This window comes from Seriola lalandi, unplaced genomic scaffold (assembly GCF_002814215.2).
Source record: "Seriola lalandi dorsalis isolate HSWRI2012SDOR001 ecotype SW California unplaced genomic scaffold, Sedor1 jcf7180002054979, whole genome shotgun sequence".
Lineage (NCBI taxonomy): Eukaryota > Metazoa > Chordata > Actinopteri > Carangiformes > Carangidae > Seriola > Seriola lalandi.
The window spans coordinates 325,027-347,390 of NW_019525529.1; the positions used below are offsets into that span (position 1 = coordinate 325,027).

The 22,364-nt window shown below is 40.1% G+C and overlaps 5 protein-coding genes across 7 annotated transcripts; all 5 read right to left on the bottom strand.

The window, feature by feature from the left end:
- Positions 1 to 1,442: 1,442 nt before the first annotated feature.
- On the bottom strand, positions 1,443 to 5,331 carry LOC111647019 (uncharacterized). Of its 3 annotated transcripts, XM_087171210.1 has the most exons (6): positions 3,734 to 5,331; positions 3,330 to 3,483; positions 2,486 to 3,187; positions 2,268 to 2,384; positions 2,142 to 2,185; positions 1,443 to 2,032 (listed from the first exon to the last, which is right to left on the bottom strand). In XM_087171210.1, the coding sequence occupies exons 2-6, from the start codon at positions 3,382 to 3,384 to the stop codon at positions 1,907 to 1,909; spliced, it is 1,044 nt and encodes a 347-aa protein (XP_087027336.1). In that variant the 5' UTR covers positions 3,385 to 3,483; positions 3,734 to 5,331; the 3' UTR covers positions 1,443 to 1,906. The 3 variants fall into 3 exon arrangements, with proteins under 3 accessions (XP_087027336.1, XP_023252395.2, XP_087027335.1); XM_023396627.2 differs by lacking the exon at positions 3,330 to 3,483; XM_087171209.1 differs by having other exon boundaries at positions 3,330 to 5,331.
- Positions 5,332 to 5,447: 116 nt separating this feature from the next.
- Positions 5,448 to 7,737, bottom strand: LOC111647000 (uncharacterized). Its single transcript, XM_023396609.2, has 5 exons — positions 7,635 to 7,737; positions 6,836 to 7,543; positions 6,620 to 6,745; positions 6,503 to 6,546; positions 5,448 to 5,738 (listed from the first exon to the last, which is right to left on the bottom strand). Exons 1-5 carry the CDS (start codon positions 7,687 to 7,689, stop codon positions 5,613 to 5,615), a joined length of 1,059 nt encoding a protein of 352 aa, XP_023252377.1. The 5' UTR covers positions 7,690 to 7,737; the 3' UTR covers positions 5,448 to 5,612.
- A 2,107-nt stretch (positions 7,738 to 9,844) lies between these two features.
- Positions 9,845 to 13,110, bottom strand: LOC111647003 (uncharacterized). Its single transcript, XM_023396612.2, has 5 exons — positions 11,930 to 13,110; positions 11,133 to 11,837; positions 10,926 to 11,048; positions 10,799 to 10,839; positions 9,845 to 10,602 (listed from the first exon to the last, which is right to left on the bottom strand). Exons 1-5 carry the CDS (start codon positions 11,982 to 11,984, stop codon positions 10,483 to 10,485), a joined length of 1,044 nt encoding a protein of 347 aa, XP_023252380.1. The 5' UTR covers positions 11,985 to 13,110; the 3' UTR covers positions 9,845 to 10,482.
- Positions 13,111 to 15,765: 2,655 nt separating this feature from the next.
- Positions 15,766 to 17,648, bottom strand: LOC111647002 (immunoglobulin kappa light chain-like). Its single transcript, XM_023396611.2, has 5 exons — positions 17,584 to 17,648; positions 16,785 to 17,492; positions 16,579 to 16,701; positions 16,452 to 16,492; positions 15,766 to 16,238 (listed from the first exon to the last, which is right to left on the bottom strand). Exons 1-5 carry the CDS (start codon positions 17,636 to 17,638, stop codon positions 16,119 to 16,121), a joined length of 1,047 nt encoding a protein of 348 aa, XP_023252379.1. The 5' UTR covers positions 17,639 to 17,648; the 3' UTR covers positions 15,766 to 16,118.
- A 1,833-nt stretch (positions 17,649 to 19,481) lies between these two features.
- LOC111647001 (immunoglobulin kappa light chain-like) lies at positions 19,482 to 21,941 on the bottom strand. The gene is made up of 5 exons (XM_023396610.2): positions 21,195 to 21,941; positions 20,395 to 21,102; positions 20,189 to 20,311; positions 20,062 to 20,102; positions 19,482 to 19,833 (listed from the first exon to the last, which is right to left on the bottom strand). Exons 1-5 carry the CDS (start codon positions 21,247 to 21,249, stop codon positions 19,714 to 19,716), a joined length of 1,047 nt encoding a protein of 348 aa, XP_023252378.1. The 5' UTR covers positions 21,250 to 21,941; the 3' UTR covers positions 19,482 to 19,713.
- Between the last annotated feature and the right edge of the window lie 423 nt (positions 21,942 to 22,364).

The following is a 22,364-nucleotide window of genomic DNA, read 5'->3' on the forward strand; positions in this document are numbered from 1 at the left end:
TGTCAACTTGTGGGGACAGGGGGCGGGGCTAAATAAACCTGAAACCTTGTCAGTACAGTGAGAGAGAGTTAGCATTAGCACAACCACTAACACTATGTCAGCCACCCCATTTTGTGACTTGTCTGATTCTGGAGCTGCTTGGGGACAAACCCACGGCTGAGGAACAACTGGTTATTACCACCAAGATCCACAACAACAGGGATCTAGTCAACATTCTCAAGCACCCCTTCGCTTTTGACGCCTGGTTGTACGTCTTTCCTGAATACATGACCGCAGTCTTTCAACCATGTCAGGAAGATGTTAACAGCAGCCAAGCCAAGGGTACTCTCCATTTCCCAGCCAAGTGTCATGTCGATTACAACTCCTCCTGCCGACACCAAATAGTTTTTCAATTCCTTAGAGGATCACACTTGACTTCTGTTATATCTAATTAATTTAGGGATGACGTGGGTGCATGAAGCTCCCAGGATTAGAGTAAGAGGCCATGTTTTTTATATCACCTCCTTATTTAGAAGATACACTACCAGCCAATGTATTCTCTTGCATTGCAGATCGTGCTCTAGAAGCCTATACGTTTCTGTGTTCCCCCAATTGAGTTTGAAACAAAGTTATACTACCTGCTATACTAATGATAGAATTGATAGATTTTTTTATATAGAGGAGACACACCCAGGGTTGTTGTTGTTGTTGGATGGGTTTTGTTATTTCTTTGCTTTAGAAAGGACTTCACTTTACACTTTTAATGAATACATGCTTGATTTTCATTTTGTGTCATTTGGCATGTGCAGACTAATCCTGTTTGCCAGTTCAGGGGAAGCCAGGTTATGTTTACTTCTTTGAACTGTAAAGGTCTTGGTGCTGCACTCAAACAAGGTAAATATTGACCCACTTAAAATGATTATCTATAGTACTTTTCTTTCAGACAAAAGAAGCCAACACTGAAGTGCCAAAAACTGCAGTTCCTCTAATGACCACTTGAGGCTGGCTCCAAAAGTCCCCATAGACTCCCATGTTAAAATGCCCAACTTTACAGCAGAAAGAAACATGTTTACAGTCTGGTACAAAGATGGTTTTGGTCTCTAAAACTAATTTCCGCCTTCGCCAGGGAGTAAGGCGGAGTCAGGTGCTGCCAATATGGCGACGGCAGAGCAGCCCACTCTGAGCTTCAAAACTGCTCTTCAGAAACCTGAGAGGTGACGTCACATCGGCTCCATCTTATCCTGTCAGTTCACATTTTTGTCACCACACTAGTAGAGAGCATTTTGTGGTTAGTGGGCTCTCTCTCTCTCTCTCGCTCACACACACACACACACACACACACACACACACACACACACACACAGAGTGTACTGCACCGTCGGTGATAGAGATGTGGCTTTGTAGCACATATTGTTTAATAGTCTAGCTTGAAGGTCAAGGAAGGTGGTAGGTAGGCAGACATCTTGATTTCTCAGAGGTGAATATTTTATTTACAGTGCTCTCCATTACATACAACACAAGATAAAAATCCAACTGCTTATAGAGAATGTTCAATTCTCACCTAGACTTCTGCCAGAACCACAACAGGGCAGGTTGACCAACAGTAATATTAATACAAAGAAATCAACTAATATTCTTGAACTCCTTTATAAATACATTTACATTTCTAAAAGCCTCTACACAAGGTAAATAATCCAGATTACTCTTGAACGTATAAGTCAAACAAAAGAAACCTCCATTTGGTTTGGCTCACTAATGTCAGCCATGACATCACCAACACCATAAAAAACAGGAAATGCTGTGCTTGTCTTTGTTTGATGAGTTTATTGGAAAGCAAGGCTTTACAAAACTTGACATAAGCCATATTTTACTTTGAAAAGGGCAGAATCTATAATCATGACACACAGAGATAAAGAAAGAAACGTGTTCAGCTCTGCTGCTTTACACTGAAGTACACACATTCACTCCAGGTGTCCTTCAGTCTTCTTCGCCTGATCTCGTTATCCTTTAAAACAATGTAATAGACAACATCTTCATCTTCATTTTGGGAACCCTGGTAATGAAAGTGTGAATTACAAAGTGGTCCATGACAGAAATAAAAAACACAAAGAATGTGGTGCTATAAAAGCAGTAGGAGAGTTTTTTATCTAAGAAGAAAATACCTCTGCATTGTTCTTGGAGGGATCAGAAAATCTCACAGAAGACTCTGAAAAACAAAAGGAAACCCTTCTTTTTAATCACATCACATTCAATAAATAAACATTATATAGACAGATATCACCAATTACCTGTGCAGAGGCAGTTTCCTCTCATGCTGATCACACACACTGAGAAAGCCAGTAACACGTTGAGGATGGTGCTGAACCCGAGAGCCCCACTCAGCAAATACACAAGAGAGTCCTCATCTGCAAATTCAGACACCAGAGAACATTACAGAGCTTTTAGCTGTCTTCATCCCATGTGGGAATAATATATTTCTATGAACTTCTGATATAAAGTGACTCACCCTCAAAGTCCAACTTGGTCCCGTTTCCAAACAGTATGTGTCCACATGAGGCAACAGCACAGTAGTAGGTCCCAGCATGAGAAAGATTCAGGCTCTGCATCGGCAAGTTGTAGATACAGGTTTGTGTTTGTGTCTCAGGTTTCCTCTCACACTGATCATTCCTGTCTCCATGAGTGTAAATGAGTCCTGGATGAGATTCTTCAGAGTCTTTGAACCAGTAAACACTGTGTTCTCCATCACAGGTCCCAGTGTGTACTGTACAGCTGAGAGTCACAGAGCCTCCTGGCTGGATGGTCTCAGATCCGGACTGATGGACCAAAGCCTGGATGTTCAAACCTGAACCCTTCACACTGACAGTAGCTCCCTCCCCAAATTCAAATGCTACTGAATAGCTACTTGCACAGTAGTAAGTAGCTGAGTCTGACGTGCGTAAATCTGAGATCCTCAAGTGATTTTTACCATTTCCAGTGTCCAGTGTGAAGCGTGGATTGTTCTCGTATTCATCATAAAAAGTGTCCTTTTTATTATATGTGTAGAAGGTAGCCATGAGCCTCGGTTTCTCTCCCAAATTTTGCTTGTACCAGTAATACCTTGTTACCATATCGTTGTCATAGAAACATTGTAAAATTATACTTCGGCCAACATGAGTGGCTATAAAACCACTCTCTTGGCGAAAAGATGAGGACAGATCATTCATCTGAGCTGCAGTGACAGGAGAGATGAGGCAAACACAAAATTAATTCTTCATAATAACTATGAAAGCTTTAGAATAAATAAGAAGCAATCACACCTAGAGTGACCATACTCTATAAAAGTTAGAACAGCCCAAAAAAAAAAAACTCACCCATTTTGCACAAGAACAAACATGCAACATATAAAACCAACTCTGGAGAAGTCATCGTGTTCAAATAGCTGACTGGACTGAAAAGAGTCTTGATTTTTTCTCCCTCTTCACAGACAAGACTGTGTTTGATTGGCCAATCTGAAGTGACTATGTCCTGTTAAAGAAACATGATCACATGTTCACTACCACCTATAGTTTCAAGGTTAGTTTCTGGTTTCTAGTTTCTTTAAAAGTACAGAAAAGGGGAAAAAAAGTATAACATCTTGGTAAGCTTGGCTGTTCAGTCCTGAACCCTTCACACTGACACTAAATCCTTCAGCATACATATTGGAGAAATTATTAGAAGCAATGACATTGAGAAGGGACGGTACAATAAAAGAAAACATATGGAGCCACAAACTCACCCAAGGACAAACACATGAGAGAGACGACAAACTGTGACGGTGTCATCGTGCTCTTCTTGCTGCGCTGAGTGAAGAGACTCTTGATACCTTCTCCTCTCCTCACAGACGAGGCTGCGTTTTAGCCCAATGCCCTAAATACTGCAGGAAATGTGGTCACATGTTCACTGACAGCTAGAATGTGAAGTTATTTCTTTTGAGAAAACCTTGCTTGAGAAGTCTATGAAGAACGTCATGGCTCCTAATGGCAGCAGCTTTAAATCACCAAAATTCAAATAACCAAAGACATTCCTACTAAAGTACAACACTGCGTCTTCAGGCGTATTAGATGAGCCAGACTCACTGTGGTTTTTGTTAGTTTGCTTTCTTCAAATGTACAGAATCTCAATATGTTTTGATGTATCACAATAAGATAAAGATTAAGTATTAAATGCGTCAGTCAGTTTCGTCTAACCATTGGCTCCTATGTAGTTTAAACTACATCTATGACAATACCTACAACTCTTTTAATTCCCTGGTCCAAACACTGAGTTTGAAACAGGTGCAATGTTCATTGTCACAAAGAAAAATGTTTAAATGTATATAATACTGCTCTACCTCAGGTGTCCTGTGTGTTGTGTGAGTGAGAGTCGATTTGTCTTGTTAAGTAATTAGAGTTAAGGAGAGGGGCAACTACTGTATATAAACTGTATGTATGCAGGTGTTATTTTATTTGACCAGATCCATTTATAAAACAAACTGACAAGGTAAAAAAAAAAAAAAAAAACAATGCCCGAAGCCATATGGTGGCTCCACTGTATTCCAAAGTGATTTTTTCCACATTAACTTTGAGTGTATCTGTTGGTCATCAAACGAACTTTACATTTTGTTAATTGCAGAGTTGTAGATTTTGAGGCTGCTGTCATTTGCCTCAGTTATTCGGCCATGTTGTGGCTGTGGCTCCACAGATGTTGGCTGGATCGCACATGCTGTGTTCATGGTCCCCAGAGGACGATTCCTAATGACTTCGGTGATTCCACAACCTTTTTCTCTACCACCACCAAGAGGATGATATTGCTGGTATTTCTTGAAATGCCTTGATAACTATTAAGTGGATTGTCAGTGTTAAAATCCCCCCCCCCTTTTCTTTCTGTTAAGCACTTTGTAACTTTGTTAAGAAAAGGGGGGGGGGCACCTAATTTCTTCTCAACACATAAAGCAGATGAAACCATCTCATGACATGCCAAAGGGTTTTGTGTATTAAAAAAAAGTAAATATGATAAGGCTCACAGGTAGAAAGTTTTGCTCATTCTTTATCCAAATTTATTACTACTGCACAAAATTCAAGCAACGCAAAGTTATTACACAACCCTTTGGTAAATAACATCATTAGGTGTTATAATGAAGAGTTTAACGCGCATATTCTCAGCTGATCTGCTTCATCAGGACTATGCCCCCGGCAAAATGAGCAATCGACCCAACAATTACCTTAATATTCTGATTCAAAAAGTCAAATTGATGTTGATTGATGTTTTGATGAGTTCCCTGATGTTTATTTTCTTATTTTGATGATGACTTGTTATCAAGCAGACATTAAGGCTTTGTTTGCCTTGACTGACAGTTCCCTCAGGCTTTAAGTTTCATATGCTTTGGGATCAAGGTTATACTGTACCTGCTATTAGTCATACCATACATATAATGTACTTTTCTACCTCACACTACTTTCTTTTCCTTTCCGTTTCCTCCCTATCAAACACAGTCTTGATTTATTGCAGTAAAACTACTTCATAGATTATAGTCACAAGTGAAATACACTCATAACACAACCTCAATGTCTTCTAAAGTTGTTTCGACACACTTATATAGGGCTGTGTTGTTACACAGAAACAAATATGAAACGTGTTCAGTTTGACAGCTTAATACTTGAATACGTGCATTCAGGCTTGGTGTTGTTCCTCTGTCTTCTAGATCTGTTGACTCTGTGTTCCTTTAAAGCTGCATAATGGATGTTTTCTTCATCTTGCTGACCCTGATAATAGAACATAAACCAGAAAATCCTAGTTTAGTACTTGAGCTCAATGAATATGGAGTTTAAAAAAAGTGTTTAGCTGGACCGCAAGACCAGCCTCAGAGACGCGAATGTCCACGACTAAATAACTGACTGACTGAGGGATGAAGTTACACTACTGGTTGGCCAGTTGAGTCTTGGAGTATCCCCATTGACTCATGCTCTTTCAAAATAAATTTGCACAAACAGTTTCTGTTATGTCATCATGGGTGCGTTTACAGACATTGTTTCCAATCATTTGCCGACTTTTCAGATCCCCTTAATGACTTTTTTAAAAAAAAAAAAAAGCACCTAGCAATTAATCTGGCAGCTTTTTGGATAAACCGTAGTTACTTTCTGTAGAAGAGATCCGCCAGTATTGTGCCACAAATGGTATGGAAGCGACTGCTGGTTAACATGCATTATTAATGGGGCACATTTGAGCAACTAGTGAGAAGCAAACAGATAAAGGGCTGAATTTACCTGACACTAGGCAGAATGCAAACAAGATGCGATGATGTCATGAATATGCTAATTTCCATATTATATTATTAATTTTCAAACAGGCCTTAGCTACTTTTTGTTAAAAAATGGTTGTTTACAGCAGTTTTCAACTAGGTCCTCAATTTTGCACATTAACCGATTCACCGTCCAGCCATATATATATATATATATATATATATATATATAGTGTTTGATCTAGTCTTGTTAAATGTTTGAATGGTATTGAATGCTGAAAACCTTACCTCTGTATTCATTGTAGAGGGAGCTGAAGATCTTGCATGAGACTCTGAAGAATGAAAAGTGCCCTTACCATAAGTGAGTACACACTGTCACATATAAATGAATAGCAGTTACAGTACCTGCACATTTGCAGCTATTTCTCTTGTTGCTCACAAACATAAAGAAAGCCAGTAATACACTCAGGATGGTGGTGAATGCCAAAGCTCCACTCAAGAAATACACCAAGACAAGAGAGTGTTCCTCATCTGTAGAGAGGAAGATAAAAGGAAATATTACAGAGCAATTAAAAAAACAATCAAAAAACTCAAGACAACCTCTGCTACAAAGTGACTTACCCTCAAAGTCCAGCTTGGTCCCGTCTCCAAACAGTATGTGTCCACATGAGGCAACAGCACAGTAGTAGGTCCCAGCATGAGAAAGATTCAGCCTCTGCATCGGCAAGTTGTAGACACAGGTTTGTGTGTGTGTCTCAGGTTTCCTCTCACACTGATCATTCCTGTCTCCATGAGTGTAAATGAGTCCTGGATGAGATTCTTCAGAGTCTTTGAACCAGTAAACACTGTGTTCTCCATCACAGGTCCCAGTATGTACTGTACAGTTGAGAGTCACAGAGCCTCCTGGCTGGATGGTCTCAGATCCGGACTGATGGACCGAAACCTGGATGTTCAAACCTGAACCCTGTACACTGACAGTAATGCCCTCTGCATATTCAAATTTGTATGAAAAGCTACTGGCGCAGTAGTAGGTAGCTGAATCTGATCTACGCAAGTTGCTTATCTTCAAGTGATTTTTACCGATTTCTGTATCCAGTGCAAAACGTGGATTGTTCTGGAATTCATCGTGAAAAGATCCATTTTTTTTGAACTTGTAGAAGGTAGAGATGAGCCTCGGTTTCTGTCCCAGACTCTGTTTATACCAGTAATACCTTGCAGCAACATCACCCTCATAGTAACACTGCAAAGTCAAGTTGTCTCCAGCTTTAACTGATACAAAACTTCTCTCTTGACGAACGGATGGAGAGAATTTCTGATCAGTCGCCTGAACTGATGAGGAATGAGAGACAAAGCAAAGGCACATAATGAACACATGAAAACATTTCAAAGATTCAAACTGCATCACACAAACACAACTCACCCATTCTCCCCAAGAACAAACATGTCAGGCAGAAGACAAACTGTGCAGATGTCATCGTGCTCGAAGCGTCCTGCTGAGTGGAAAGAATCTTGATCTTTTGTTCACTTTTGACAAGACAAGACTGTGTTTGATTGGCCGACTGAAGTGACACTGTATGTCCAAATTTGGAAACTTGATCACATGTTCAGTGTCACCCATAGAGTCTAGTTTAGTTTCTGAGAATCACACGGTGAGAGACATGAAGAACATACAGAGTTGATTTCATTAACTTTTAAATAAATGAAAAATAAATGACTACATTGTATTTACAATGATCTGTCAGGACATTCTGACTTCTTAGGTTTAATATTTAATTTCTGTAGTAAAATTGGTTTATCACCCAGGGTGTGTTTGGTTAGTCTTAAACATATTAGATTATTCATCACTGTGTTTCCATTTAATGTTAAAACTAATAACAGCATACAACATGCTTCAGTTGTGCTAAACCTTTGGCAATGAACCAATCAGTGTTTGGCAGGTGAAAAATGTATTTAGAGCATGGAAACGATTCACAAGGTCTCCATGTGCATGCTGATGTAAACAGGAAGCAGATACTTGTTGGTTGCAGAAAATACTATGAAGGTTCGAGTCCTGCATCGGACGAGCCTTTAGTAACACACACACACACAAACACACACACACACACACACACACACTGAATTTAGAAAAGAACTATAAAAAAATTGGAGAGCTGGACTAAAACGGAAACATAATAAAGGGGTCACACTATTAGGTAGGCGTTAAACTAGAACACAATAAACAAATCACCATAAAATATAAAAGCACACAAGAAAATAAATAAAATCACAAGGCCACCTTTTAAAAGTTAGTGCTAAACCACCATATTTGCCAAGAACAGGCATGTGAAATACACAGCAAAGCTTGGAAGTGTCATCGTGCTTCAAATGCTGAGATGAATGACTGAATCTCTTTACATTCTCCACCCTTCACACAGAAGACTGAGTTTGACTGGCCAATCAGATTGTACGTCCCATTTTGAGAACACTGAACACATGATCAGTGCCCCTCCCATGTCTGCATAGACATACAGCATTTGAAATAATGACGAGACTCAGCAGTTTGAACAGAAGTTTTGGACTTAAATGGCTTTCTTTTAAAGTAATAGTCAAAAACACAAACACATATGTAATGAATGTACACATTGAATTTCCATATAGATAGATGGATACTTTTTTTTATCCCCTAGGGGAAATTAATGAAATATATGTACATATAAATTAGTTTGTACTTTGTACTAAAGAACTTTGTTTCCTTGAATAGAATCACATGGTGAGAGGTAAATGGAGAATATAATGATTCCTCATGTTGGCAATAGATTTTGAATCACTCTAAATTAAAATGATCTGTATTAACACCAGTAACAGGACGCAGTGGAGCTCCCTTCTGTCTAACATTAACAGACATCTGTATTGGACCTAAAATAAATCATAATTGAGGGTGTGGCCACTTTGAGTGACAGGTCGATGCCGTCACAGTTTGCTAGCTGCTAGAGTTGGGGTCACTGACCTTGACCTCTTGGCCGCGTTTGTGATGTTTGTGCCTTACGGAGGATTTTTCCTGCAAATATCAGCCAAATACAGTAAAATGTCTTTGACAACGCACACACACACACACGCTCATCTATCACCAGACGTACGTACTGGCTCAATTAGACTATTTCATTCCATGAACATCTTTCAGCTCGCCAGGAGTAATCCATTTATCACAGTGTTGAGGGAGAGAAAAGATAAGATGAGTGTGCCTTTAAGGTTTTGACTCTCATAAAGTATTGATCGACTTTTTTAATCTGGTCTTTCCCTATTGTTCCATACATACGCATGTGGTCTGTGGTACTGCACCTCCCATGAAACACACACACACACACACACACACACAAAAATGCCATAAGAACCGAGGGCTGCATGATTAAAGACTCTCATCATCCTCTTCTCCATCTTTTCCCCACAACTGCTTGCGCACACACAGAGATTCATACACAGACTCTTATAACCTGTTGCATGGCAAAAGCACAGTCGTTGCTACAGAGCCAAATACACACTCACACCAGAGTAAATAACTCTGGGGGTCACCTACGTCAGCTGAGGTTGACGATGCGACTAACCAGTAATTTTCCCTAACAAGCGGCAGATGGACAGGGGTCAGAGTCAGGCTTTATCTCCTACGCTTTATTAACCTTAAAGAAAACACATCAGACCATTAAGACAAAACTTTTCTTTGGGGACTGGGCTGCATGAGGTTAACAACTTTACATAGCGACTATAAGAGCAAACCAAACAGAGGCCTTGACTGTACGAGTCCTCTTTGTGCCTTCCAGCACAGTGTCAGCAGTACGGTTACTTATGCATGCAGCCAGCTCAGGGCTGCACAGTAAAAGCCATCTTCTAATGAAGACATCAAATAACATCAAACTGTTTTTCTAAACTTAGTTATTCAACTTATTATGTAGTAAATGATGCAGTGTAATGGTAACAGGATAACATACCATTAGCATTTAGATTTATTCCCTCATTTTAATTATATCACTACATGGTATTTAACTGCAGGTGTTTACTGTGGCAAAATTGTGCACTATTATGCATAAACTACTGTGAGATATTCATCATCTCCACAAACATGAATTTATTCATCAGCTTCTCTTTCAGCATATTTGGGCTGTTCTTTATCCATATCTGAAACTTTACACGTCCCACACCACAAGAAGAATATTAAAAGATGTTCATCTCAATATCTACATATAAATGTACATTACACACTAAAATCACAAAGTAGAAATGAAACACGTCCAGTTCTACTGCCTAACACTGGAGTACACACATTCAGTCTTAGTGTTGTCCCTCTGTCTGCTTGATCTGTTGGGCACTTTCACACTTAAAGCTGCGCAATGGAGATTGTCTGCATCTCGGTAACCCTGGTAACGAAATTTGGAAAAACAGATTATAATATGGAGTGAATATTGCAGTAGAAATGTGTTGCACTACAATGCAGTTCAACGGGTAAATTTCACCGACGGAAAAGTTCAAAAATATCGACAAGACAAAGTAATTTAGCAACAAAACGATGTTTCAATTTTCATTTAACAGTAAATCTAAACAGATGAAATTTACCTCTGCATCTGCTCTGGAGGCTGAAGATCTTGTTTGTGACTCTAAAACACAAGAACAATAATTTGACTGAAAAGCCAAACTGCCTGAAAACAAGCTGTCAGATATACACACTATCTATGAGCTGTACCTGATAGGAAGCTGTTGGTTTTCTTCATCTTGTAAATGAAGGAAGCCAGTAAAACAACCAGGATGGTGGTGAATGCCAAAGCTCCGCTCAACAAATACACCAAGACAAGAGAGTGTTCCTCATCTGCAGAGCCAAACATCAGAAACACAGCTTTCAGTGTTTTTTCCCATTTTCATCTGCTAGACCGCTACTAGAAAAGTGACTTACACTCAAAGTCCAGTTTGTTCCCGTTTCCAAACAGTATGTGTCCACATGAGGCAACAGCACAGTAGTAGGTCCCAGCATGAGAAAGATTCAGGCTCTGCATCGGCAAGTTGTAGACACAGGTTTGTGTTTGTGTCTCAGGTTTCTTCTCACACTGATCGTTCCTGTCTCCATGAGTGTAAATGAGTCCTGGATGAGATTCTTCAGAGTCTTTGAACCAGTAAACACTGTGTTCTCCATCACAGGTCCCAGTGTGTACTGTACAGCTGAGAGTCACGGAGCCTCCTGGCTGGATGGTCTCAGATCCGGACTGATGGACCGAAGCCTGGATGTTCAAACCTGAACCCTGTACACTGACAGTAGCTCCCTGAGCAAATTCAATAACAATTGAATTTTTCTTGGCGCAGTAGTAAGTAGCTGAGTCTGATATACGGAGATCTGTTATTTTTAAGTGATTTTTACCAATTCCAGTGTCCAGAGTGAAACGTGGATCATTCTGGAATTCATCATGAAAACTTCCATTTCTATTAAAAGCAAATAGGGTCGAGATGAGCCTTGGTTTCTGTCCCACACTTTGTTTGTACCAGTAAATCCTTGGTAAATCATCATTGTCAAAGAAACATTGTAAAGTCAAGCTTTCACCAACATTAGCCGATACAAAGCTTCTCTCTTGACGAACAGATGAGAATTTCTGATCAGTCGCCTGAACTGATGAGGAATGAGAGACAAAGCAAAGGCACATAATGAACACATGAAAACATTTCAAAGATTCAAACTGCAATCACACAAACACAACTCACCCATTCTCCCCAAGAACAAACATGTCAGGCAGAAGACAAACTGTGCAGATGTCATCGCGCTCAATTTTCTGGCTGAGTGGAAAGACTCTTGATCTTTTGTTCACTTTTGACAAGACAAGACTGCGTTTGATTGGCCGACTGAAGTGACACTGCATGTCCAAATTTGGAAACTTGATCACATGTTCAGAGCAACCCATTGTGTGAAGTTTAGTTTCTGAGAATTACACGGTGAAAGACATGAAGAACAAGAGTTGAAAAGAGTTTTCTGCATTAGCTTGTAAATTTGTGAAAAATGAATGTGTGTACTTCACTGAGTCAGTTCAGTGAACACTGACCTGCTGCTGGTGCTACACAGAAAGTCAGTGGATCATCAAAGTCAGCTTGATTCTTCCTCTGAGGACGGTCTCTCTGTACAACATATCACACCAGTCCATCCAATACATATGTGAGTTTGGACCTAAGTGTTGGACTGACCAACATCACCACGGAGCCATCCTGTCAGCATGGCTAAAAACATTCACAATGAATTTAAAATTTACTTTGACACAATATTTGACTGATAATGAGATGCAAAAAATTTAAATTTTTTTCTAGGAATATCAATTGTTGTTTCTTTGTTTTGTAAATGCTACTTTTCAGTGCTGTGAGCACCACACCCCGATTCTGTCCACTTCCTCTGTACTGGGGAGGCAGCAGAGGTCTAGTAGAACCAAAGCCTCAACAGTTTCCAATGTTTAATCTCAAGTGTTTGGGCTAAAGGAAAAACAAACCTTTAGAATCATTGTATAAATCTTATTTTACAATTAATGGTGTTTGGTCTCAACCTCACAGCGGTGTGTGTCATTGTATGTGTCCGCTCTGTATGAAAGTATCTTGTTGAAAACCACAAAAGCTGCTCCAACCAACTACAGTATATAAAAGCATAAAGCGCAGGGGCAGAGGTTCACTGCCTGACAGTGATGACTGCCTCATTTTGTTTCTGTTCTTTCACGAAGCCTTTGCCTGACTTAGGCCTGCAGAGTAACACCCGATCACTCCAGCCTGTTCTTCAAGATGATCACTTCAACAACACACACCACTCATGTCTGAGCAGTTTTCACAGCACAAGCAAAGCAGTCAGAACGACTTTGTCCACATCCACACTAGTGTTTTCATTTTAAAACAGTGTTTTATAACGAAAACCATCTCCATCCAGACAAGTGTTTTATCTATGTAGCATACTAGTGTGGCGGGCGAGGGAATACTTGAATTATAGTTAACTCAAATCAAACAAATAACCAAAACCAACAACGCCACCCCAGGGTTTAACCCTGAGGGGGGGGGGGGGGGGGAAAGAAGAAAACAAAAAAGTAAATGTGTGAATAAAGCAATAAACTAAATATTCTAAACCAAGGACAACACAAGTTTGCTTTACTGAAAAGGCAGGAGACGTGTTTCCAATCAAAAAATATGTACAAGAGTTTATTTCATCAATATTAAAGAAAACACTGGGCATTTACCCTAAAAATAAAGTATTTTTCCTTTAGACTGAGATAAGAACTGGGCTTCTTCCAGGGCTGGGGCCACTATGATTAAGGTGAGTGAGGGGGGAGTGAAGGCGTCAACTAAAAGGGGAGCACCACAATCCACATGTTAAACACTAAACACACACACACAAGGGCAAAGCCAAAAAGGAGTGAAAGGACACTACACACGATAGGACACCATCACCAAAACAGGGGGGGCAGGTCACCAGTGAGGTCCTCAGCACCTGGAAGTAAGCGAGCAGAGGAACAGTTAGCAGCATGAAACCATATAAAAATGAAGAACAAAGAAAAATAAGAATGAAAGAAAACTACTGTGACTGACCCACTAACTGAAACAAAACAACCAAAAGAAAGGTCAGCACACAAATATACCAACAAAACCCAAACAATATATTTCAACAAAAATACTCAAAATATAACAAATATCAAAATAATAATTCAGACAAATCATCTCAATTAGAAAATCAAAATAACCCCAAAATTATTAAACAAAGAAAAACCCCACACACTATCCGCTTCCTGTTTGCTACAGGCACGCTAAAAGCGAAGTTGCGAGTAGTGTAGCTCGAGCAACAAAGAGCAACTTTAAAACAAAGCGACTTGTTGGATCTTCATCAGTGGAGCAAACGCACACTCGTGCCGAGCCTTTGGCCCATCTGTAAGGTAAAATACAATAAAATTAACAACTAGGTGGCTTATAGCAGATAGGGGCCAGAACAAGCAAGTACATACCCCGTCAGCGTTGTGGTTGAAGCACCAAGAGGAGGAGAGGGAGAGAGAGAGAGAGTGCAGCGCGTCTGCAGCACCGGAGACCAGGTAACCCAGGAAGGGGAAGTGTGCACCAGCTGCCAGAGAAAGGGCAGCACGAAGGGTCCCTCCCTCTTATATACTCTGGGGCTCAATTAAAGGGGCGGAACCACACCAGGAGTGGAGCAAAATGCTCATCCTGCCACACTAGCAAACCTGAAAACTTGTATCACATGAGCATTCACATAGTCTCCATGTGCATGCTGATGTAAACAGGAAGCAGATACTCGTTGGTTGCTTTGTTGCAGAAAATACTATGAAGGAGGAAAAGCAATGGCAGGAAGTCAGACCAGAGATTTCTTTGCTGATTCTTTGCTGAGACCAAACTGAAACCATAAGACCATCGTGGCGGCGGAAAACATAGATTGGGAATCGATGTTCTCTAGTGGAAAAGATTCAAGTGATAGGAGCATGAAGAATCACAGAGGGCACGTCCTGACTGATAAAACACAATCAGGAGGAAAAGTGAATATTATTACCATCGTTTCTGATCGTCCAGATACAAACCTGGAGTTTTAAAACTCACAGGGCCAGCAGGGTTTCCAAAAGTGTCCATTTCAAGGCACTGTGGACGCCAGGTGTAAACTTAGCAATAGTGTTTGTAAAATGTATTAGTGTGAATGTATGTGAAGAAAGTGCGGAGAACTCAGACACTACTGATCTAAAGGCATTCAGTAAATGGGGTTAGCAGTCAGAGCAGTACCAAGAAGATACTAGAAGACTGATGTCATATCTCTCTGTGGTGGGTGAGAGTTTCCACCATTTGCAATCAATCCACTTGCATGTATGTCAGAGCTGGGTAATTAACTGAAAATGTATCACCACATTTCTCACTGACTTAATCTTGCTCATGTCGGTTCATCCAGTTGATACTTTCCCCAGTGTGAACCCAGTATCAGGTCGACCTCCTTGACCTCTCTGAGACTGATCTTGGGAACCAGAGAGAATCTTGAATATGTTGCATTGTACATGTCTCAGACTATTTTAAAGGTTTTATACAATGTCCCCCCATGACTGGGTTGTGTTTCTTTTAATTTGAATATTCATTTATTCATCCTATCCTGTCAGTTCACATTTTTGTGTTTGTGTACTAAAACACACACACACACACACACACACACACACACACAGACACACACACACACACACACACACACACACACGGCCATAAGAACCGAGGGCTACATGATTTAAGACTCTGCTCATCCTCTCCTCCACCTTTTCCCCACAATTGCTTGCACACACATGTAATGATTTATAAACTCTTATAACCTGTTGCATGATGGAAGCACAGCCATTACCATTGACAGTTACACATTATTGCCAATTACACACTCACAAAAGAGTAAACACCTCTGGGGTCACCTAACTCGACTTGTCGATGGTGTGACTCCTCCCAGTAATTGTCTAACAAACAGCAGATTGACAGGGGTCAGAGTCAGGCTGTAACCTCTAGCCTTTATTAACTTTAAATAAAATAAGTCACAATGTGAAGACAAAACTTTTTCTTTGGGGACTTTACATAGCGACTAGAAGAGCAAACCACCAAACAGGTGATAAGTGCTCTGGCCTAGATTGTACCAGTCCTCTTTGTGGCTACAGAATAATAAACCATCTGCTTTCAAATCGAGTCCCTCAGTTTATTTATAGCACTACATGGTATTTAACTGCAGGTGTTTACATTCATGTATTCATCAGCTTCTCTTTCAGCATATTTGGGCTGTTCTTTATCCATATCTGAAACTTTACACGTTCCACACCCCAAGAAGAATATTAAAAGATATTTATCTCAATATCTACATATAAATGTACATTACACACTACAATCACAAAGTAGAAATGAAACACGTCCAGTTCTACTGCCTAACACTGGAGTACACACATTCAGTCTTGGTGTTGTCCCTCTGTCTGCTTGATCTGTTGGGCACTTTCACATTTAAAGCTGCGTAATGGAGATTGTCTGCATCTCGGTAACCCTGGTAACAAAATTTGTAAAATCAGATTATAATATGGACCCTGACAAAAATTAAAACAGTTTCAAAATAACAAGTGAATATTGCAGTAGAAATGTTTTACAATGCAATGCAGTTCAATTGGTAAATTTCACTGACAGAAATGTTCAAAAATATCGAGAAAAAAACAATGTTTCAATTTTAATTTAACAGTTCATCTAAACAGATGAAATTTACCTCTGCATCTGCTCTGGAGGATGAAGATCTTGTTTGTGACTCTAAAACACAAGAACAACAATTTGACTAAAAAGCCAAACTGCCTGAAAACAAGCTGTCAGATATACACACTATCTATGAGCTGTACCTGATAGGAAGCTGTTGGTTTTCTTCATCTTGTAAATGAAGGAAGCCAGTAAAACAACCAGGATGGTGGTGAATGTCAAAGCTCCGCTCAACAAATACACCAAGACAAGAGAGTGTTCCTCATCTGCAGAGCCAAACATCAGAAACACAGCTTTCAGTGTTTTTCCCATTTTCATCTGCTAGACCGCTGCTAGAAAAGTGACTTACACTCAAACTCCAGCTTGGTCCCGTCTCCAAACAGTATGTGTCCACATGAGGCAACAGCACAGTAGTACGTCCCAGCATGAGAATGATTCAGCCTCTTCATGGGCAAGTTGTAAACACAGGTTTGTGTGTGTGTCTCAGGTTTCCTCTCACACTGATCGTTCCTGTCTCCATGAGTGTAAATGAGTCCTGGATGAGACTCTTCAGAGTCTTTGAACCAGTAAACACTGTGTTCTCCATCACAGGTCCCAGTGTGTACTGTACAGTTGAGAGTCACAGAACCTCCTGGCTGGATGGTCTCAGATCCGAACTGATGGACCGAAGCCTGGATGTTCAAACCTGAACCCTTCACACTGACAGTAGCTCCCTCATCAAATTCAATAATAACTGAAGTACTTTTGGCACAGTAGTAAGTAGCTGAGTCTGATATATGCAGGTCTGTTATTTTTAAGTGTTTTTTACCGATTCCACTGTCCAGAGTGAAACGTGGATTGTTCTTGAATTCATCATGAAAAATTCCATTTGTATTAGAAGCAAATAGGGTCGAGATGAGCCTTGGTTTCTGTCCCACACTTTGCTTGTACCAGTACATCCTTGTTGCATCATTATTTTTAATTACACATTGTAAAGTCAAGCTTTCACCAACATTAGCCGATACAAAACTTCTCTCTTGATGAACAGATGAGGAGAATTTCTGATCAGTTGCCTGAACTGATGAGGAATGACAGACAAAGCAAAGGCACATAATGAACACATTAAAACATTTCAAAGATTCAAACTGCATCACACAAACACAACTCACCCATTCTCCCCAAGAACAAACATGTCAGGCAGAAGACAAACTGTGCAGATGTCATCGTGCTCGAATTTTCTGGCTGAGTGGAAATAATCAAAATCTTTTCTGCACTTTTGACAAAACAAGACTGTGTTTGATTGGCCGACTGAAGTGACACTGTATGTCCAAATTTAGAAACTTGATCACATGTTCAGTGTCACCCATAGAGTCTAGTTTAGTTTCTGAGAATCACACGGTGAGAGACATGAAGAACATACAGAGTTGATTTCATTAACTTTTAAATAAATGAAAAATAAATGACTACATTGTATTTACAATGATCTGTCAGGACATTCTGACTTCTTAGGTTTAATATTTAATTTCTGTAGTAGAATTGGTTTATCACCCAGGGTGTGTTTGGTTAGTCTTAAGCATATATAGATTATTCATCACTGTGTTTCCATTTAATGTTAAAACTAATAACAGCATACAACATGCTTCAGTTGTGCTAAACCTTTGGCAATGAACCAATCAGTGTTTGGCAGGTGAAAAATGTATTTAGAGCATGGAAACAATTCACATAGTCTCCATGTGCATGCTGATGTAAACAGGAAGCAGATACTCGTTGGTTGCAGAAAATACTATGAAGGAGGAAAAGCAATGGCAGGAAGTCAGACCAGAGATTTCTTTGCTGAGACCAAATTGAAACCATAAGACCATCATGGCGGCAGAAAACATAGATTGGGAACAAATGTTCTCCAGTTGAAAAGATTCAAGTGATAGGAGCATGAAGAATCACAGAGGGCACGTCCTGACTGATAAAACACAGTCAGGAGCAGAAGTGAATATTTTCACCATCGTTTCTGATCGTCCAGATACAAACCTGGAGTTTTAAAAATCACAGAGCCAGCAGGGTTTCCAAAAGTGTCCATTTCAAGGCACTGTGGACGCCAGGTGTAAACTTAGAAATAGTGTTTGAAAAGTAAAATGTATTAGTGTGAATGTATGTGAAGAAAGTGCGGAGAACTCAGAGGCTACTGATCTAGAGGCATTCAGTAAATGGGGTTAGCAGTCAGAGCAGTACCAAGAAGATACTAGAAGACTGATGTCATATCTCTCTGTGGTGGGTGAGAGTTTCCACCATTTGCAATCAATCCACTTGCATGTATGTCAGAGCTGGGTAATTAACTGAAAATGTATCACCACATTTCTCACTGACTTAATCTTGCTCATGTCGGTTCATCCAGTTGATACAGTGTGAACCCAGTATCAGGTCGACCTCCTTGACCTCTCTGAGACTGATCTTGGGAACCAGAGAGAATCTTAAATATGTTGCTTTGTACATGTCTCAGACTATTTTAAAGGTTTTATACAATGTCCCCCCATGACTGGTTTGTGTTTCTTTTAATCTGAATATTCATTTATTCATCCTGTCCTGTCAGTTCACATTTTTGTGTTTGTGTACTAAAACACACACACACACACACACACACACACACACACACACGCACGCACACACACACACACACACTCACACACGCACACACACACACACACACATACAAAAGGCCATAAGAACCGAGGGCTACATGATTTAAGACTCTGCTCATCCTCTCCTCCACCTTTTCTCCACAATTGCTTGCACACACATGTAATGATTTATAAACTCCTATAACCTGTTGCATAATAGAAGCACAGCCATTACCATTGACAGTTACACATTATTGCCAATTACACACTCACAAATGAGTAAACACCTCTGGGGTCACCTAACTCGACTTGTCGATGGTGTGACTCCTCCCAGTAATTGTCTAACAAGCAGCAGATTGACAGGGGTCAGAGTCAGGCTGTAACCTCTAGCCTTCATTAACTTTAAAGAAAATAAGTCACAATGTGAAGACAAAACTTTTCTTTGGAGACTTTACTTAGCGACTAGAAGAGCAAAACAAAGCACTACATGGTATTTAACTGCAGGTGTTTACATTCATCCATTCATCAGCTTCTCTTTCAGCATATTTGGGCTGTTCTTTATCCATATCTGAAACTTTACATGTTCCACACCACAAGAAGAATATCAAATGATATTTATCTCAATATCTACATATAAATGTACATTACACACTACAATCTGAAAGTAGAAATGAAACACGTCCAGTTCTACTGCCTAACACTGGAGTACACACATTCAGTCTTGGTGTTGTCCCTCTGTCTGCTTGATCTGTTGGGCACTTTCACATTTAAGGCTGCGTAATGGAGATTGTCTGCATCTCGGTAACCCTGGTAACAAAATATGGAAAAGCAGATTATAATATGGACCCTGATAAAAATTAAAACACTGAAAAAACAAGTGAATATTGCAGCAGAAATGTGTTGCACTACAATGCAGTTCAATTGGTAAATTTCACTGACAGAAATGTTCAAAAATATCAACAAGACAAAGTAATTTAGCAACAAAACGGTGTTTCAATTTTAATTTAACAGTTCATCTAAACAGATGAAATTTACCTCTGCATCTGCTCTGGAGGCTGAAGATCTTGTTTGTGACTCTAAAACACAAGAACAACAATTTGACTAAAAAGCCAAACTGCCTGAAAACAAGCTGTCAGATATACACACTATCTATGAGCTGTACCTGATAGGAAGCTGTTGGTTTTCTTCATCTTGTAAATGAAGGAAGCCAGTAAAACAACCAGGATGGTGGTGAATGCCAAAGCTCCGCTCAACAAATACACCAAGACAAGAGAGTGTTCCTCATCTGCAGAGCCAAACATCAGAAACACAGCTTTCAGTGTTTTTCCCATTTTCATCTGCTAGACCGCTACTAGAAAAGTGACTTACCCTCAAAGTCCAGCTTGGTCCTGTTTCCAAACAGTATGTGTCCACATGAGGCAACAGCACAGTAGTAGGTCCCAGCATCAGAAAGATTCAGGCTCTGCATCGGCAAGTTGTAGACACAGGTTTGTGTTTGTGTCTCAGGTTTCTTCTCACACTGATCGTTCCTGTCTCCATGAGTGTAAATGAGTCCTGGATGAGATTCTTCAGAGTCTTTGAACCAGTAAACACTGTGTTCTCCATCACAGGTCCCAGTGTGTACTGTACAGTTGAGAGTCACAGAGCCTCCTGGCTGGATGGTCTCAGATCCGGACTGATGGACCAAAGCCTGGATGTTCAAACCTGAACCCTTCACACTGACAGTAGCTCCCTCATCAAATTCAATAACAATTGAAGTCATTTTTGCACAGTAGTAAGTAGCGGAGTCTGATATACGCAGGTCTGTTATTTTTAAGTGATTTTGACCAATTCCAGTGTCCAGAGTGAAACGTGGATTGTTCTTGAATTCATAATGAAAACTTCCATTTCTTGTAAAGACATATAGGGTCGAGAGGAGCCTTGGTGTCTGTCCCACACTTTGCTTGTACCAGTAAAGTTTTGGTAAATCATTATCGTCAAAGAAACATTGTAAAGTCAAGCTTTCACCAACATTAGCTGCTATAAAACTTCTCTCTTGATGAACAGATGAGGAGAATTTCTGATCAGTCGCCTGAACTGATGAGGAATGAGAGACAAAGCAAAGGCACATAATGAACACATGAAAACATTTCAAAGATTCAAACTGCAATCACACAAACACAACTCACCCATTCTCCCCAAGAACAAACATGTCAGGCAGAAGACAAACTGTGCAGATGTCATCGTGCTCGAATTTTCTGGCTGAGTGGAAAGAATCTTGATCCTTTCTTCACTTTTGACAAGACAAGACTGTGTTTGATTGGCCGACTGAAGTGACACTGTATGTCCAAATTTGGAAACTTGATCACATGTTTACTGCCACCTACAGTGTGAATTGTTTCCTTGAATAGAATCACATGGCGAGAGGTAAATGAAGAACAACATGGTTTCTAATTTTGGCAAATGATCTTGAATAACTATAAAATAAATGATCTGCATTAACATCAGTTAGATGACGCAGTGCAGTTCACTTCTGTTTAACATTAACAGACTCATAATGTTAAAAGTATATGTGTGTGTGTGTGTGTGTGTGTGTGTGTGTGTGTGTGTGCATGTGAGATTGTGTGTGTTATGTGTTTTTTTGTTGTGAATGGTACAGAACCACAGATCACATGCATGTGTACGGAAGAACAGGGAAGGACCAAATTAAAAAAGTCTATTTTGCAACAGTTAAAGTCTCATGGCACACACACATTTTCTTCTCTCTCCATCAACACTGTTAAAAATGGATTACTTTTGGCGAGTTGAAGGATGTTCAAGAAATTAAATAGTTTGTTTGAGGCAGTAAGTAAGAGTGGTGAAAGATGAGGGTGTGTGTGTATGTGTGTGTGTGTGCGCGTGTGTTGGTAATTTTTTGCCATCAGAGCTTCTTGTCCAGCAGAATAAATGTTCCATCCTGTAATAGCATCAGTGTGCACTGACCATAGAATGTATATAAAGATGGATTTAGCCTCCGTGATGTCACCCACTTTCTGACGAGTGGTTTTTAAGCTCAGAGTGAGCTGCTCTGCCGTTATCGTCTTGGCAGTGCCTGACGTTGCTTAACTCCCAGCTAATCCAAAAATGGATAAGGAGGTGGGGCGGGTGGAGCTGAGACTTCAGTGTATACCGGTTTGATAACTACAATATGCTCCCGTTAGTATTATCAGCATAGCCGGGCATCGCTCAAGAGCGAAGCAAGACCTGGAACACTCTTATTGAGTCCACAGACATGTCAAAAAACAGCAAGAAAGCATGGACACTTATTCACAAGCTACGGGGTGACCCTAAAGCAGCTCCTCAGCACCCAAAAGTCACTG

Excerpts from the sequence above, each read along its gene's own strand:
- LOC111647000 (XM_023396609.2), bottom strand. The coding sequence starts at position 7,689 with ATGACATCTGCACAGTTTGTCTTCTGCCTGACATGTTTGTTCTTGGGG. Across the intron at positions 6,746-6,835 it reads GACCAAGCTGGACTTTGAGG|ATGAGGAACACTCTCTTGTC; the intron begins GTAAGTCACTTT and ends TCCTCTCTACAG. Across the intron at positions 5,739-6,502 it reads CCTCTACAATGAATACAGAG|GGTCAGCAAGATGAAGAAAA; the intron begins GTAAGGTTTTCA and ends TTCTATTATCAG.
- LOC111647002 (XM_023396611.2), bottom strand. The coding sequence starts at position 17,638 with ATGACATCTGCACAGTTTGTCTTCTGCCTGACATGTTTGTTCTTGGGG. Across the intron at positions 16,493-16,578 it reads AACCAACAGCTTCCTATCAG|AGTCACAAACAAGATCTTCA; the intron begins GTACAGCTCATA and ends CTTGTGTTTTAG. Across the intron at positions 16,239-16,451 it reads CCTCCAGAGCAGATGCAGAG|GGTTACCGAGATGCAGACAA; the intron begins GTAAATTTCATC and ends TTTTGTTACCAG.
- LOC111647019 (XM_087171210.1), bottom strand. The coding sequence starts at position 3,384 with ATGACTTCTCCAGAGTTGGTTTTATATGTTGCATGTTTGTTCTTGTGC. Across the intron at positions 2,186-2,267 it reads AGGAAACTGCCTCTGCACAG|AGTCTTCTGTGAGATTTTCT; the intron begins GTAATTGGTGAT and ends TTTGTTTTTCAG. Across the intron at positions 2,033-2,141 it reads CCTCCAAGAACAATGCAGAG|GGTTCCCAAAATGAAGATGA; the intron begins GTATTTTCTTCT and ends TTTCATTACCAG.
- LOC111647001 (XM_023396610.2), bottom strand. The coding sequence starts at position 21,249 with ATGACATCTGCACAGTTTGTCTTCTGCCTGACATGTTTGTTCTTGGGG. Across the intron at positions 20,312-20,394 it reads GACCAAGCTGGACTTTGAGG|ATGAGGAACACTCTCTTGTC; the intron begins GTAAGTCACTTT and ends TTGGCTCTGCAG. Across the intron at positions 20,103-20,188 it reads AACCAACAGCTTCCTATCAG|AGTCACAAACAAGATCTTCA; the intron begins GTACAGCTCATA and ends CTTGTGTTTTAG.
- LOC111647003 (XM_023396612.2), bottom strand. The coding sequence starts at position 11,984 with ATGACATCTGCACAGTTTGTCTTCTGCCTGACATGTTTGTTCTTGGGG. Across the intron at positions 11,838-11,929 it reads TTTGTTCTTGGGGAGAATGG|TTCAGGCGACTGATCAGAAA; the intron begins GTGAGTTGTGTT and ends ATTCCTCATCAG. Across the intron at positions 10,603-10,798 it reads CCTCCAGAGCAGATGCAGAG|GGTTACCGAGATGCAGACAA; the intron begins GTAAATTTCATC and ends TTTCGTTACCAG.